The 17,401-nt window shown below is 39.5% G+C and overlaps 1 protein-coding gene across 1 annotated transcript in view; it reads right to left on the bottom strand.

Moving 5' to 3' along the window:
- The window catches only part of LOC102694144 (diacylglycerol kinase theta), an 80,065-nt gene that overhangs the window by 23,826 nt on the left and 38,838 nt on the right, over positions 1-17,401 (bottom strand). Inside the window, exons 4-13 of the mRNA XM_006629852.3 lie at positions 16,072-16,157; positions 14,408-14,533; positions 10,681-10,834; positions 10,087-10,161; positions 9,759-9,859; positions 6,845-7,065; positions 4,092-4,182; positions 3,259-3,313; positions 2,527-2,588; positions 933-1,083 (exon numbers count right to left, since the gene is read on the bottom strand). Coding sequence (XP_006629915.1) covers positions 933-1,083; positions 2,527-2,588; positions 3,259-3,313; positions 4,092-4,182; positions 6,845-7,065; positions 9,759-9,859; positions 10,087-10,161; positions 10,681-10,834; positions 14,408-14,533; positions 16,072-16,157 — 1,122 coding nt within the window. The remainder of the gene's footprint in view (positions 1-932; positions 1,084-2,526; positions 2,589-3,258; positions 3,314-4,091; positions 4,183-6,844; positions 7,066-9,758; positions 9,860-10,086; positions 10,162-10,680; positions 10,835-14,407; positions 14,534-16,071; positions 16,158-17,401) is intronic.

Genomic DNA, 17,401 nt, shown 5'->3' on the forward strand with positions numbered 1-17,401 from the left:
GTTCTTTTACCATTGCAGTGGTATCTCTAAGATAATGGGCACTATGCAGCACGGTCTTAAAGACTTATATTATCTGAACATACAAAAAGGGCAGTGATATTGGCCTTGACCTTACTCACTCCCTCTGTAGTCTGTATGCCATTTTACCATCTGGATGCAGGACACAGCCCCTGCCTATGAAGGCTAAGCAGACCTTTTTAGCTTCATGTCTGCGTCCATTAAACTGCTGAATTCTAAGGGTTTCCCCTATGTCCTATTCTTCACCATAAAAAAGGAGATGCTTAAAATAATAGACATACCTTTTCCCTCCTATCCTTTTTTCACCAGCTTTCCTATAATTAATTCACCTGTTTCATAATATTAGTGGGTATACACAGTATATAATACACTGCACTGCTGACCATATTTTTTATTAAAGTGCGTCCTGTTTTTATGCTACATGGATTTGGAATGTGTTTTTTGTATGTCTGTATGCATGTTTGAAGGATGTGTGTTTTAATGAACCCAGCAACACAAATGAAGATCCTCGTGGAAAAGTAAAGTTCTTCTAAGTCGAAGTCAAAGTTCACAATGTGCACTTTGTTCCCATGACAAAAAAACTAAATGTTTTAAAATCTTTTTGGGGTCCACACAAACAATCCAAGTGGTCCCAGAGTCAAGCTTGAGTTCTGAGAAATAGACCAAAAGCACCATTCGAAAATTCAATAATCTGGTTTTAACTCGTTAATGGGTTTGACCTAGGGGTCTTTTTCAAGGAGTGGGTCCCTGAAAAATCAGGGTGACACCAATCAGAGGACTTTTTATGATGATTCATCCTCGGTTATGTTTGCACAAAGCATGTCTGCTCTTAATGGATAAACAAATAAGCTTTCTCATCAGTTTAACCCTGGAAGTTTTGTGCTGGTTTGCACTTCCCACATGTGTACACTCACTCTTGATGGCAAGGTGCTCCTGAAGCAGTTTTGTGTACTCGCTGTTGTTCAACTGGGCCGGTAGGCCGCCCACCAGCAGGGATACCTGGACCACTGTGTTCTTCTTCTCCACAATGTAGAACCGGGTCTGGTTCATCTGCCTCAGAGAGGTCTGGCAGATACACACAATTTAAATTCTTCAAAGACACATTCATTGCAAAATAAGCAGTCAAACAGTCACTGTTGATAGCGTTCTATGTGTGTGTGTGTGTCACAATAAATATTTTCTTGAAACATTTAAATACATGTGCAAGAGAACATTTTTTTCTGGTCACAACCTTATAAAGGATCGGATGTGTGTGTATTCTACCCAAACTCTGTAAAATTGACTTAGAAAAGGAAATCTATGCACTCGTAAGAAGATGTGCATTTGCATTGTGAAAATGAGGTGTGGAGACAACTAAACTGTAAAGCACAGAGGACTCATCCTATGTGAAGAAAATAAGAAAATAGGTTTTATGATTTGCTATTAGACATTTCTACTTTTTAGAAGAGAAATTAGCTATTTAGCAGTAAACCCAGATTCACATTCAACGTCACGTACAGTGAACTCACTGAAATACTGTAATATCTATTAATATACACACTACTGTAATTTCTTCTTGACAGAGACATACCTTTGTGATCTCCTGAAATTTCAGCCATTTTGTTTAAAACTTACTTTTATAGCTGACAGGTCTATGTTGTAGTATGAATGTACCCTTTTAACTTCATAGTTATACAAAGAGAAATAAATTATATCAATGACCATTTGTATTTGTATGAACGGGCGGAGCGGTGACTCTGTGGCTAAGGATCTGCGCCGGCAGAGGTATCCTACTCCGTTGGGCCCTTGAGCAAGGGCCTTAACCCCAACTGCTCCAGGGGCGCTGTACAATGGCTGACCCAGTGCTCTGACCCCAAACTTCACTCTCTGTGTGTCTGTGTCTCATGGAGAGCAAGCTGGGGTATTTGAATAGACGAATTCCTAATGCAAGAAATTGTATTGGGCTAATAAAGTGATGTTGTTATGTTATCCTTTGTATAAATGCAAAGTATATGTAGAAGGCCTTGCATCTCAATATTCACCTGTTCTCCACCACAAAGCAGGGCATGAGAATGGGCTACTTGTTAGAAAAATCTTTTCAATTACTATGCACATGTTCTCTCAAAACTGACATTTTACACCACTTTCTTCAATTGATTAATCATTAAGGAATTTTTGTTGGAACATTTAAAATGAACACCCAACAATGAAATTTAACTGGTAACTGTGAATGATTAATGAATACAATACTTCATATGAGGTGCTCATTATAACTCACTGAGTTATCATGTTTTTGAAAATTCAGATTAATTCAGATGTGAATTAAAAGTTTTAAATCGCAAGCTTCTCACTCAATTTTTAATGACAAGCATTAATTACAGAATGATTATAGAAAACAGTAATGACCATTTGCATGAACTGTTAATTATAAATTGTAATACCTGCTTGCGTCTTAGAAGATTTTTGGAGAGCAGTGAATAGATTTGTTTTCCTTTTTGTCTTGTTTAATCTTTTTATGTTCTTAAGTACCTTTCGAATGTCTTGAATTTTCTCCAGCAGAAGTTCCTGATTCGTCAGCACTTGCCGTTGAACTGTAAAAGAAACAAACACGAACAGGAACAGGTGTTTTTTCCCCACAAATCTAGAACCTCCAATTACTGCAAATGAAACTGTATAAAAATTATCAACTACCTCTTTTCACTCTAGACATCTGCAGATTTGCTTTGACATTTACTGTACATTTCACCTCAAAATTTTATTGAATTGCTATTGATATTTGGTTGCCATTCTAATGTTTACATTCCAGTGGAATAAACACAGGGCTGTCCTGTTAGACACATCAGCACAGCCTCAGAACTCTTTGCATTAAGTCTACCATGCAAATCAGCAAACCTTCTCTAGCCCAGCATGGAACATAACCTGACTGCATAACGGGATTTTGTCATAAAGATGTTCCTTTGCCAAAAAATTAAGACTTTGTTGCTAGACCAGGCTGTGAAGGTAAACATCTGTTTCCCATCTAATTTCTATGACATGTCTTAACAGTCTGGCATCTGCTGCAGTTTGGAATGTCATGGATTTAACACCGATTTTTAATTTAAGTTGCCTATTTAAAAACATTTTTTAAAAACATTTTAAAAAATGTCTCGCCATTCTATCATCACCATATCTTTATCTCAGTTGACCATTACACAACTTTACATTTACAACTAAGATTTGGGATACAAATATTAATGACAAAGGAACAGACCCAGGCTTTACCTTGCTTGCTGCCCATGTAGACCTCTACCAGATTGAAACCTTCAGGGTCTTCTTCCTAATCAGATATAAAGGAGTCAAAGACACATAGTTAAACACTTTTTTGGGGTAACTCAGAACTACACTTTTGTTGTTCTCTGTCTATATAAAGAATTAAGAAAGGGATATTGCTATGATTTATCTGAAATGAAAAAAAACAATAGAATATGAGAAAACACAAAGTATAAGTAGTGCATCGCAATATTTATCTCCCCTTCTCAAGCAGGGCTTGAGAATTGTCTACCTGTTGAAAAACTATCTTCAATTCTGCATGTTCTTTCAAATCTGGCACTTAACAGCACTTTCCTAAATTGATTAATCATTGAGGAACTTTTGCTGGAACATTTAAAATGAACTATCTATAGTTCCTTCAGTTCAGAAGCCAATACTTTGAGACTCTCCAAGAAACAGATGGATAAGACTCTCAAATCAATACTCTTAACGGAAAACAAATTAGATGGGTCGAATGGCCTCCTCTGAGTCTTTCTTATGTTTTTCTCTCTACAATCCCCACAATTCTATGGCCTGGCAGAACTTTAGAATCAAAAAGTGTGGCGTGGCTTTGTAACTCTCTATAAAATGTACTTCAGTAATTCCATCGTACTTTTAGTACAGATTTACTTGGTAAGATTTTGCTTAAAGGTAAAAGCTAATGTCCAGTGTTCTTTTACCAAACCGGATACATTTACAGTTTTCTAATTTTAGATAAATAAGGCTTTATCTACACTGACAATTTACGAATAATCTTATTATTATAGATTCTGTTTCAGTGAGATGAAGGAATTCCTGAGATTTACCTGTTTTCCAAGCTGCTGAAGAACGTCTCTGATAACTGAATCCACTGTGCTTGTCTTTTTTAGGGAGATGGAGATATACGCCACTCCAAGTCTGGAGCACGAAAAGAAGAGAAACTAGCTTGGACACATTCTTTGGCATTTCATCCAACATTTAAACATGTCAACAACCGGAATATTCTACTAGAAAAAAAAACCCCAAAATATTTTGCCCTAGATCAATATGTTTGACACTTTGCTAATCGGCAACATTTTGGTAAATCATCATACTGGCAAACTACACTGAACTTTTCCATCTCCACAGAGACACATTCACAGCAGTAATTATGTTGCTCATCAAAGGGTTAGTGTTTGAAATTTTGATATACAACCGCACCCACCGAAAGAGAGAAATAATAAACAGTGGTAAATAAACCAGTATTGTTGTGGAAATGCTTAAACATGAGAGTTAAACTTGGAATTTATACAGATAAAACGACTATTACAAATAATCCTATACTACTTAATGGAGTCATATCCCAGGTCTTTATTATAACCATTCAAAAGATGTTGTACATGTAAGCAGGGCTCCTCTCTTTGGAACATGGATAAATCATTGCACATGCAAAAAAAAAACTTTAATCCAATAACTGCTAAGAAAATACCCCACAAACTATTCGGTCTACACTGACTTCAACTTGGTGTTTTAAAGTCAACCAACCCCTATTTTTAAAGCAAATTACAAAGCATTCTATGCATACTAAAGCCACCCCCATCAGCTCTGCTCAACTTCGCCTTTATGGCATTGCATTTAAATCTGAAGAATTCTACACACCCTGTGGCTTTTCAAACAATAACTGTGGATGTGGATAGAAATGCTTAGTAACACAACAAAACCTACGGGCACATTCTTTTGGATCACGATTAGTTTTGAAAAACAAAACTAAATATGACAAACACAAACAGAATTGCCAGCCGTCTAAGATGCACATATAACTTAAGAACCTGAAACACGACCCAGTCCTTACTTCATATTCAGAGACACTGTACTTCTACTCTTACAACACTTTTCAATTACCACCTGTTTTTTTATGGGGAATGAGCTGAAAGATACGGATTTTTGAATAATGAACTAGAAAGCTTCAAGAAACACTTTTTCTCAGATGTATTAGTTCTCATATGACAAAGGAGACACAACCGGGACATACGTAAACTACCAAATAACCTTAGCAAAAACACTTAAAAACAGTGATTCTAAGGCCACACAAAAGCCATGACTTAAGACTGATTAAAAAAAGAGGTTCTGCTTTAGGTAAGGGGTGTGCAGCACTGGCTTACAGTACAGAGACTATAGATCTTCTCGTTTTGTCTCAGGTGAATCTTAAATGACCTAATGTGATCAGTTGATCTAGGAGGAGCATGGTACAGTGGCACAGTGTTCAGTCCCTGGGGTGCTATCTACGTGGAGATTGTACGTTCTCCCCACGTTTGTGTGAGATTCCTCTGGTTTGTTCCCACAGTCCAAAGACATACTGGTAGGTTTACTGGCCCTGGTGTGAGAGTGTATGTGCTTGTGCCTGTCTGCGCCCTAGGATGGACTGGCATCCCACCCAGGGTGTCTTGCGCCCATTGCTTGTGGGGATAACCTCTGGCTCCCTCACAATCCTGTACTGGAAAAAGGGGTGACAAAATAGATGGAAGGATGAAGAGTCAACAGGCTCGTCAGACCTCTGTTCATTTTCTTACTTAAAGCTACTGATAAAAACTGCAATGCACCGCACTGTAAGTGCACTTAAGAAGCTGGTTGCTTTACAAATCCTCTGCATATCTGTGAAAAACACAACCCTTTTCATTGCTTCAAATGACCTGAAAAACAAAGCAATAAAAACATCGAGGGATCTTAGAGGGAGATTTCACTCTCATGTACCCAAGGTCTGGCAAAAATGAACCATTTGGACTTGCCACATTCCATGTTGAGCAGTCTGCTGTTTTATTGATTTAGTATTCACAACTTAAAAAGTTATATTTGCTATGGGAATAAAACCACTTAGCAATGTGCGATTGATTCAACATGAAATTTGGAGTGCACTTATGCACTACTCTGTCTGCACAAATACTCACGCTATGATTAAGCAGGCCAAGGAAAAAAATCCAAAACTTCTAGTGTCCTGTTACTTATTTGCTGTTAATACTAATCTGCTGGCTTTAACATTATGTATTCCTAATCCCTGAGAAACAATTGCAAGAAAGGCCAGTTTACCTTTAAATTAAATTAATATCATTTTTAAATATGCCGTCCAATTTGCAGTACTCAGATGCGTAAAATCACTCCACTTTACAGCTATGCCCATACCCACTCTGAGACAGCATGGACCTACAGACACACTCCTGCTCATTTTAAGATGCAATTCAAGTACCAAAGAGGAGTATTTATGTCATAATGTCAGTTAGTGACTCCCTAACATCAGTCACTAACTGCTGGACCCCGGCTGCCATCGTCCACTCTGCCCCGGTGACACTCTGCCAAACATGAGCCACCACTGGGGGGGATCCTGGTCACTGCTGTCTAGCGACTCAGTCCAGACTGAAACTAGCTGTGTCCCAGGCTCAGAGCTCAAACTGCTCAAGTTTTGCTCTCAAATACTAAACAAACATGGCAAAGAAGGGCTCATAGTGGAGTTACGCATGTTTAACTGAAAATCCCAAGGTGATGCTTGTTAAGCCCCAGCCTGAGAGTGAACAATGTCCTAGCCTCCAACGAAGACGGTGAAACTCACTTCAGCCAGCCTGCGTAGATCTTGAGCACATCGCTGTCCTTCAGCTTGGCTCGCAGGATCCAGGCCTCTGGCATGTAGTCTTTGAACACGGACAGGGCCTTGTTGTCGGTGGCCCCGTTGCGGTTGATGATATCTTCACTCACGAGCCCTTGCTGCCCGTAAATCTGGAGTTCGTAGTCCTGGGGTTCCTCAGGGATGTAGAAAGCTCGTAATGCTGCTTCCTGCAGGAGCCACACAGAGGTCATGCCACTTCTAGTACTCAAACTTTTTTCATAAATTTAGAATCGCTAATTCTTTGATGTTTTAAAGCCAACCAATTTGGCAACCTAAAGGTTTCTATTTACATCACTGTGGAAAGCCTCCTGAATTCAGTAAAATAACCACAATTTAAGGAAGATTTCTTCATTATAACTATATATGAAAGTTCACATAAATATTTGTTCGATTTGCAGGGATTAAAGCTGTGTATTGCTATTGCAAGTTATAAACCAGTAGCATGTTTTATTTAAGAACAAAATCAAAAGATTTCTCTAAGTGCATACATGTGTAAAAGCAACAAACTGTAACTGATCTGAAGTTTCCTTTCACATATCCAACATAACCTTCAGCAAGTGACCTTGTTGTTGTACAACAGCATCTGTCTTCTGCTTCTTCCGGTATCCAAATCTTTTGGCGTGTGGATCAAGCAGTGCATTTTTCATCTCATGGTGCTTTGAGAGATATACAACAGTTGCCAATAGGTGCACTGCATTTCTTCCACATTATGTGCATTTTACAGTCTTATCAGGACTGTGCACCCTGTGTGGGTTGTAGGGGCAACACCAGACCACACTCTGGACACAATGCTGACAATTTGTGTGTGACCGTGTATAAATTTATTTCTGTACTGCTTTCACCAGCTCAGCAACAAGGTTCTTGAGCATGCATCATACCGGGGAGAAGTAGGACAGAATGTGCTGTGGTATGCAACACGACTATCCACATTCTGGAGTCTACATCCTCCAAAAAAGGATCGGGTCGGGTGACTCTTTTTTCCCCCAATCAGCTGTCAGTTGGAAACAGAATTGGGTTTCAGAATGAACATGCTTATGGAGGAAACTCAAAGGAGTGACTGAATTGTAGCACCTGTATCCCAGCTGGTTCATCTTGAAAGGGCAAAAAAGCTACTTTCCTGCATTTGTATTTGATTGTAAACAAATCCTTCAAGTCCACTGGGAAATATAAGTTACCTCAAATGTATGAAGGGCAATCAACCCAGGTATCAATTGAGAGTACACATGTAAAAACTGGTCTGGGACTGTGGTCTTGTCTGGGAATTTAGAAGTATCTGGAAAAGAAGACTTCGAACTTGCAGATTCTGCTCTGCAATGCAAATTGCTGTCTACTGCAGCAGGGCTGAGATTTCCTGAGATGGCAAAGTGACTAAACTTGGTTCCCAGACCACTAGTGCTGAGACTAAAATTGAGCCTCTTCATCTAGTTGAGTTTGAATTTCTGACCTTGAACACTACTCTGCTGCCATTACCTCTGCTGGAAGAGTTTATTATATATATATAGTTTTGCTAACAGCAGAGTAGGCATGTCCTTCAGACTAAACTAGACTTTTACCTAAGACCATCTCTGCTCTTGATGCAAATCAGTACATTGAGCAGAAGGCTTTCTTTTCCCCTGCATTCACATCAGGTATGGAGCTGTACCTGCATACACATAGCCCTGTCTAGCATCAACATGCAATCTACAGTGCACAGCAGATTAGACAACTGGTTTGTCTGATTTGGAAAGAAATACCAGTGCCAAGCAGTATCTAAACTGCAACTGCCCCATTGGCTCACTTACACAATTAAACCTGACAATGGGAAATAATAATAATAATAATAATAATAATAATAATAATAATAATAATTGCTTACACTTATATAGCGCTTTTCTGGACACTCCACTCAAAGCGCTTTACAGATAATGGGGACTCCCTTCCACCACCACCAATGTGCAACATCCACCTGGATGATGCGACGGCACCCTTAGTGTGCCAGAACGCTCACCACACATCAGCTATCAGTGGGGAGGAGAGCAGAGGAATGAAGCCAATTTATAGATTGGACCTTCCTCCACTAAAATAGCTTTTATCCTTGCCTCTGTTCCATGGGTATCAGTTCAAGAAATCTTCAAAGCGGTAGTTCAGTCCTCACTGCTGACATTCATTATGTTGAAATGGTTCAAATAATGGAAGTTAGCATCATTGTCCTTGCGAAAGCTTGGGGATACATATATCATGAGACAATGGTTGCATTTTTGAAAGGAAATATTAGGTTGCTGTCATAACTGTGGTTCCCTGTAAACAGCAATACAGCCTTAGACATCGCAGTGTTCTTCGTCATGTCTCAGAGTTAAGATTGTGGGGTTCTCTGTACAGATACAATTAGCTACAATTCTGGGACCTGTACAGAGGTCTCATTCGATGAACAAGCTAAACTTGCAAAAAATGCACATAACTGAAGTGGCTTGGGTATCGAACTCTTAAGGACAGGTTAGTTCATCACAGGATTACTCAGTACTGTGGCTTGTTCAGGGAAACAGGGTTGTAAGGGTAGCCAGTGAAACTTCTGTTCTCCCAGTCTTTTGGAAGAATGGCTTTTGAGACCAGGCTAGATCAGCAAATGAAAAGAAAAACTAATGCAAATAGTATTTTAGCATATAACACAGAAGTTTTACTTTTAGGTAAGATCAGAAATGGAAGCATCTTTGTGGATGTCCACCTGTAGAACCTGGGTACAGGCACACCACATACAGTACAAGACCACTGCTGTACGTTATGGAAACCCCGGAGTAGATTTCTCTAGTGCAATAAATAGAATCATAAAGAACCTAAACAGCAACCAACTGTTATGAGTGAGAGAAAAACAAAGCAGCCTTACAACCACTTCCTCATTCTTCGTTATTCGGGGAATGGATACAAGGCGAAACTGGTTGCGCTTTACTGCATCATCACCATCAAACACCTTGAGAGTTTGTTTGCCTGTAAAAAAAAAAAGTTTCAATACGTTGGAAGATCCCCTATATTACTATTATTCAACAGGACAGGTAGAAAAAACAGCTAATGGTTTTATTTAAGGAATTGCTACAAACCATTCCTTTACATGTAATTCTGATTTTTAAGATGCATTTATTCCTGTAATACTAGGGAAGATAATGAAACCATGGATTTCCTTGAATAAACACAAAAGGTACTTCGTTGTAACATACTTGAGTCCGGAGATGATGTGGCCTGAGTTTCTTTTGTAGTTCCTGGGTTGGGGACATCAATGTCATCACTGTTATCTGGAAGGGAAATCAATGAACTGTAATTTACCACACATAAAAAATCATGCAACATCTTGCATCTTTTAAGAAATATAAGCATTTCTTTCTCTTTCATAAAACAAACTGAAGTACGACAGAAAGCCCTTACAATCCTGGGGACAACAGCAGCAGACTCTTTAACCGTTCTGCAAACAACATGATTGTATTTGGTTGACAAAACACATTCAGTAATGCGAGATTGGAAAAATATTATTTAATGACATTCGTGGAACAGTGAAGAAACAGGTAATTTTTTTAATCAGAGGAAATGTAAGAATTGATCAAACCAATTATGAACTGCTCAAAAGATTAAAAAGAGCAAAAAGTTATCCCCTGACTGGTGGAATGAAACAGTTTGGTGAACCGGAATATACAAGTCTTGTTGACTGTTACCTCTGCTAATAAACTGAGGCTGGGATGTTCAGCATACACTCCCTCCCATTCCTAGAAGTGGAAATAGGATGAACTTAGGAATGGGATTTGAAAGCTGCAAATTACCTAGCTCAGTCTGGAAGCTCTCCGAGATGCGATAACAGTGCATTTTGCTGAAGTTTCTGGAGCAGATCCGTACACAGGTGGGGTGAAGAATCATGTTTCTCAGCCTTCCAAAATTACACTCGGGGGCTATAATTACATAACACGAAGCATGTGCCTGGAAAACAAACACATAGCAACTGAAGGCCACTCTATTGTTAAGATTTTATGCAGTTAAGACTGTAATGCTAGTTGAAGCCTGGGTTATGTCACCAACAGACTGTGACTGGGATTCCCCATGCAGTGATCTACATTGGCAAAGCACTGCCAGGGTAGTGTGGGCATCAGTCAGCTAGGGTCCTCTCAGCAGAAAAGCAACTCCTGTAAATTTCTGGGTTCTGTGCAGACCTTCAGTATATTCACATTTAATTCATTCTGTCAGGGACTATAGAGGTAGGAATGTTGGAGAAACCTGTATATAGCTATGTATCGTAGCAAGAGAGCCAAGTCTTTTAAACAGTTAGTAATTCAAATTTGAGGGTCTATAAGAAAAAATAATCAGCAGCTTAAGTGTTAAAGAATTATTTTTACATCACAGATATGCAGTCATCTACAGTATATACATATTCAGTAAGCATATTTCTTTCATTCAGTAAGACTTGTTCTTATAAACAAGTGTATTTTTAGGGCTTGAAATATCTCATTGGTAATTTAATGGACAGACTGCAATACCAGACCTCTCTTCCTCTCTATTAGCTCATTAAAGCGAGGGTACACTGTAGCTGAATATGACTCTGTACACAAAATGCACATTTAGAAGATCTCATGGGTACAACCAAGGTCATCCTTTTAAAATCATACAGCATCCAAAACATCTACATGAAGCACTTCCTCCACTGTGGAAAAAAAATAATACCCTTTTAGATAGGTATCCATTTGTATTATGCAACACACGTCATTTTGTATTGTCTTTTTGCTTCTGCATGACTTAAATGTTAAGATCTCAACACCTTTACAGAACTGGCCTTTAATGCAGTCTTAACCTACAGACATTTAATAATAATAATAATAATAATAATAATAATAATAATATTTCTTTATTAGCCCTATACAATTTCAGGAATTCATCTTTTCGCATACCCCAGCTTTTCTCCATGGAGACACAGACACACAGACAGGGAGAGAAGCTTGGGGTCAGAGCGCAGGGTCTGCCATTGTACTGCGCTCCTGGAGCAGTTAGGGTTAAGGGCCTTGCTCAGGAGCCCAACAGAGTAGGATTCCTCTGCCGGCGGCGGGATTTGAACCAGCAACCTTGCAGGCACAGGTGCAGATCCTTAGCCACAGAGGCACCGCTCCGCCATAAAGGCATGGCTATACAGCTTTAACCTGAAGCGCCACATAAACAAAAGAGCTTAGATCAGCCCAAACATATTTCATATTTTTCAGTTACCCCTAACACAAAGATAAAGCACCATTCTGAAGCTTTCACAATGCAGATGAATAAGACAATCTCAATTTTTCAGCAAACACACATCCCTTATCAAACTATGCCTAGATTAAAAAGAAAACCTCAAATTTGCTGATGCGAACGCAACATACCTGTATTAAGCAGATTAAGGGAATAAAATGAGAGAAGTAAGATCTATAATTGACACATGACCTATGACAAAGTTAATCTATTTTCTCCAAAGACAATGACACCTTTTAGGAAAAAATGAATAACCAAAGACTGTGTATCCTCAAATTTAGGGAAATAAGTCATTTGCAATGGATAGATACATTTCTGATAACTCTCAGGCTTACAAGAGCCCAGATAAAAAGGCTGGTGATTGATCATCATCTCAACTCCACCCACCCTACAGCACACTACATGGTGCTCTGCCATGTGTGCAACGTCCCTTGGGATTTTGCAATGATGAACAGTGCAATAACCTGCATTTAAAACAACAACCTATGGCCAACAGAATGCGTGCTGAGCCTCTAGCCACTCACCAGCTCCTGTAATTTAATTTTTGAAAAAGATTTTTAGTGAAAAGCTGTTCTTTATGCAAAGAGTGGGTGGAATTATATATGCTTCTACAAGATCCTTTAAGAATAGTATTAGTATTCAGCTCAATCAGGTACTAGCAAATACAGATGCTGACCAAATATGTTGCTTCTTCATGTTCTTAATCCTTTTTTTTTTGTTACTTCATGCAAAATCATGTCTTACTCAATGTGGATATTCAGAAGTTTAGCTTTTTGCTGGATCTAAAAAACAACTACAAAAATTTCTTCTCTTGAGGATTGTCACACTTGAACAGATGACTTTTAGTCATGACTAAATAGCAACCAGTGAAACAATAAATCTTCCAAAATATGATGTGGAAGATCCCCACTTCAGGAGACAATGAAACACAGAAGTAACATCAAGGACTGGCCGAATACTGGCTTTATTAAAGGTTGAACAAGCCTTTGAAACCAAAAATGTGTGAAGTATACAGTACCTTTCAGGAATTTCACATCTTTAGCATACAATTTAAAAAAATGGTAGATTTGTCTCTGCTGTCTAAAATGGAAATCTTCTCCAGGCCAAATGTTCACTTGGGCTCAAGATCAGTCAGTATACCCAGGAAATTAAGAGAGAGCAGACTAATGGTAAGAGGCACTTACACATATACACTATACAGTATTGCCTGTATAGAAAAAGATGTTGTGGATGATTTGCAGGGTTCGTACAATGTGTGGTTTAATGGATTTTTGCATCAATAAGCTATAAGCTATAATAGGAAGAATGATGGGTAAAATGACCTCCATTTGGGCACAAACATTCTTAAATTGACTTTTTAAAACGAAAAAAATCAGTACATTTCAACACGAAGTGAATGACTGCGGTTATAGTTCAAAGAGAGTGAAAAGAAACATAAAATCCGGAATTCACCTCATTACTTCAATGTCCTAGGTGAGGCCACGTTTCTTTGTGATCTGCATTGTATTATCTTGCTCAACAGAACAATGACATCCCTGTAATCCATAGTAATATACTATGTTTAACTGAAAAGAGACTCATATTAAAACATGCAGGCGGCACTGTGGTAAGCACTGCTGTTCAGTTCCAGACGTGAGGTGCTGTCTGCATGGAGTTTGTATCTTCTCCCTGTGTTTGCATGGGTTCCCTCCTGGTGATTTGGATTCTTCTCAGTCTAAAGACATGCTGGTAGATCAAATAAGCTTCTGAGGAAATTATCCCTGGTGTGTGTGTGTGTGTGTCTGCGTGCGTGCGTGTGTCTGCGTGTGCCCTGCAAAGGTCCGGAGCGTTCACCGCCTTGAGCCCACTGCTTGCTGGGACAGGCTCTGGTTCCTCCTTGTCCACGGAATGGATAAAGCGGTTAGAAAATGGGAGGATGGATGAAGACACGGGGGCAGTGCGGTGGCTCTGTGGCAAAGGATCTGCTCATGTGCCTGGAAGGCTGCCTGTTCCTATCCAGCGGCCGGCAGAAGAATCCTACTCCATTCGGCCCCTGAGAGCAAGACCCTTAACCCCAACTGCTCCAGGAGCGTGTACAAATGGCTGACCCTGCGCTCTAACCCCAAGCTTCTCTCCCTGTCTGTGTGTCTCATGGAGAGCAAACTGGGGTATGCGAAAAGACAAATTCCTAATACAAGAAACTGTATATGGCCAATAAAGTGATCTTATCTTATCTCCATTGAAACGCAATCATGGTAACAGGTCGGTGTCAGTATTAAGCCTCTCGCTCAGGCTGCTGCGTACCGTGATTCCGCACCACTCGCACCTCATCCCCGCCAGCACCTCGGAGGAGCCGCAGGTCCGCCGGCAGACCTCGCAGCGCGCCCCCGACGACAGGTTTCCCTCTCTCCAGTGGTGGTGGTAAACGTCCTGGAATGAGGAAGAAAGCCATCCACACACGTCAGTTAAAACCCTGGCCCAGGGCACTTCTGTCCTCAGGCAAGGTTAGAAAAGATCAAATAAAATGGCAAATCGTCCACGAGTCCAACGCTTTTGCATCTTGACATTTTGCGTTTTTTCTTTATATGCAGGAACAATGAACAATTTGAGAAACGGGAACAATGTATGCCAGCAGTTATATCGCCCTGGGACTCACAACTGGCAACCCACTGAAGCTCAGCAGGTGTGAGCCTGGTCAGTACCTGGATGGGAGACCTCCTAGGAAAGCTAAGGTTGCTGCTGGAAAAGGTGTTAGTGGGGCCGGAAGGGGGTGCTCACAACTTGGTCTGTGTGGGCCCTAATGCCTCAGTATAGTGGCAGGGACACTACACTGTAAAAAGGTGCCATCCTTCGGATAAGACGTAAAACCGAGGTATTTCTTAAAAAAAGTGGGGGTGTTACTCAGGTGTCCTGGTCAAATTTCCCCCTGGCCTTTACCAATCATGGCCTCCTAATAAACCCCATCTATGAATTGGCTGCATCACTCTGCTCTCCTCCTCACTGATAGCTGATGTGTGGTGAGCGTTCTGGCGCACTATGGCTGCCGTCGCATCATCCAGGTGGATACTGCACATTGGTGGTGGTGGAGGGGAGTCCCCATTACCTGTAAAGTGCTTTGACTTCCCAGAAATATGCAATACAAGTGAAAGGATTTATTATAATTATTAATGACTATTCCATGGAAGGCAATGTAAAATGAGCCCGTTTTGAGTAAAAAATACCCTACCTATTTAAACCCATTACAGAAAAAAACACCAGCATATGAAATGTTATATGTTGTATACATGGGTTGAGGAACATTTGACAAGACCGTATTCGCATTTCTGACAGAAAAAAACTGTTGAAAAAAAGAAAAACACAATAACTTGTTTTGTGAAAAGATAGCATGTGATTTGTTGGAAGATGTCTGTAATCAGCAGATGAAGACGGCTGCAGCCAGTAACTGTACTTTCAGATTTATATTCTAGACAGCAATTTTAGGTGACTTATACTGTAATTAAGCAACTTTTTTATATTTTTAACTGAATTATATTGTTTAAAACCAAAATAGAAAGTTCCAATTTTAGATACAACATTGGCAAACTTGCTTTAAAAATCTATTCTCTTAAAAAAAATCCTGGGGATGTTAAAGGCTATTTTAAGAGACTAGCTATCGAAAAATGAATCTGAACCTTAAAATAAAGTTTAATTGAACAGCACAGAAACTGAGAGGCTGCTGTCTGTTTGGATCCAGAAGTGTCAGCAATACAGCTCTCTAAATATGTATAGTCATACATGGGGAAGTGTAATGCTGTTTTATTCAGCTCTTTTAGAGCACATAAATTATAATTAATAATACTGGCATGTGGGTTAGTAAGGTATTTATACTGATGAATATGACCTCAAATAAAATGTGAGAACTGGAATCAAACCAGCGCATCTTCTGAGGAGGCTGGTTCTGATGAGAGTATCCATAGGCAGATACGTACATGATCTTGGTGCCCATCTTGATGGCAGAGTCGACAGTCGCTGCAGCTGAACTGGGCACAGTCCACATGGACATGGAGCTCACACACTGCAAAACAGAGGGGAGCAGAAGGAAACACCATAAGCACAGAGTCACAGAAGTCTCTCACTTAGAACAGAGAGCCTAGACGGTGAAGAGTCAAGTAGGTATCATAAATTTAGGCAGCTGACCATCATGATAAAGATCTTGAAGCTGACAAAAATGCAGTCTGGACTGCAATTGTAGGTGGTTTTTGGATGTACAGTACATACTGTAAGTACAGTAAATGTGGCCTTTTCAAAAACTGAGGGCTGTATTTTGAGTCAGGACACTAAAGAGAGACACCTGTTGGGCTCTAAATGAGGGATGGGCACTCCCAATGCTTACTACAGGTCCTCATTTTTATTTATTTTTATTATTTACTAATTATTTGTGGTTACCAATTATTTCCATCATTTCACCTTTTAAGGAACTGAACCTTAAAAAAACACAAAAGGAAACAAAACCTGCCTAGTCTTTATCCTCAGGTGCTGGGGACACCCCTTCCTGGTCTAAAATGTTTTTGACATCACCACTGTTTAAGGGGTCAACAGAACAAAACTTCAAAAAAAAGCACAGGGTATAGTCATTCATTCTCCTCCTCCCAGATATTCCAATTTCTTAAGAGAGACTATGAACACGTCATTGGAGGTCATTTAGATTTCCTGTATGACAGACTGAATACGTAATGGAGGATCATTCTGATTTCCTGCCTACGGCTCTCATTTTTCATCGCCTTTAGACATGCTGCATGTGTCCGTAACTGAGACTACAACAGCACAAAAACAAGTTCCCCCACGGTGACTGAGATCTATCTCCGATTCTGAACTGCCTCAAATTTTGTAACTTGAGTACTTGTTTGTGTTTTAATTTTTCTTATATAGTTAATTTAATATGCCACATTGTAATTTGACCCTGTAAAACAAATGTTGGAGTTTCTTAAAACAAAGCAGATAATACAGAGATGTGTGGCATTGGAGGAATTTGTAAAGAGAAACAAAAATAAAACAACAAACTTATCGACAATAAATACTTGTTACTTTGTTTTAAAAATGTATTCCTTCTGTAAATTTACCAATTCACAAACCACGAACAAAAAGCAAGACAACAGAAAAAAAACTAACCGCAAGGGTCACTATCATCAATCAGATGGTCTTCAAGAAATAAAAAAAAACTATGACAAGGAAGGAAACACTGCTGTATAAGAGAGATAAGAAGATCATGGTAGCTGTTACATTATCAGTGTTGTCAGATTTTGTGTAATTTGTGAAATG

Source organism: Lepisosteus oculatus, chromosome 1, assembly GCF_040954835.1.
Source record: "Lepisosteus oculatus isolate fLepOcu1 chromosome 1, fLepOcu1.hap2, whole genome shotgun sequence".
NCBI classification, from domain to species: domain Eukaryota; kingdom Metazoa; phylum Chordata; class Actinopteri; order Semionotiformes; family Lepisosteidae; genus Lepisosteus; species Lepisosteus oculatus.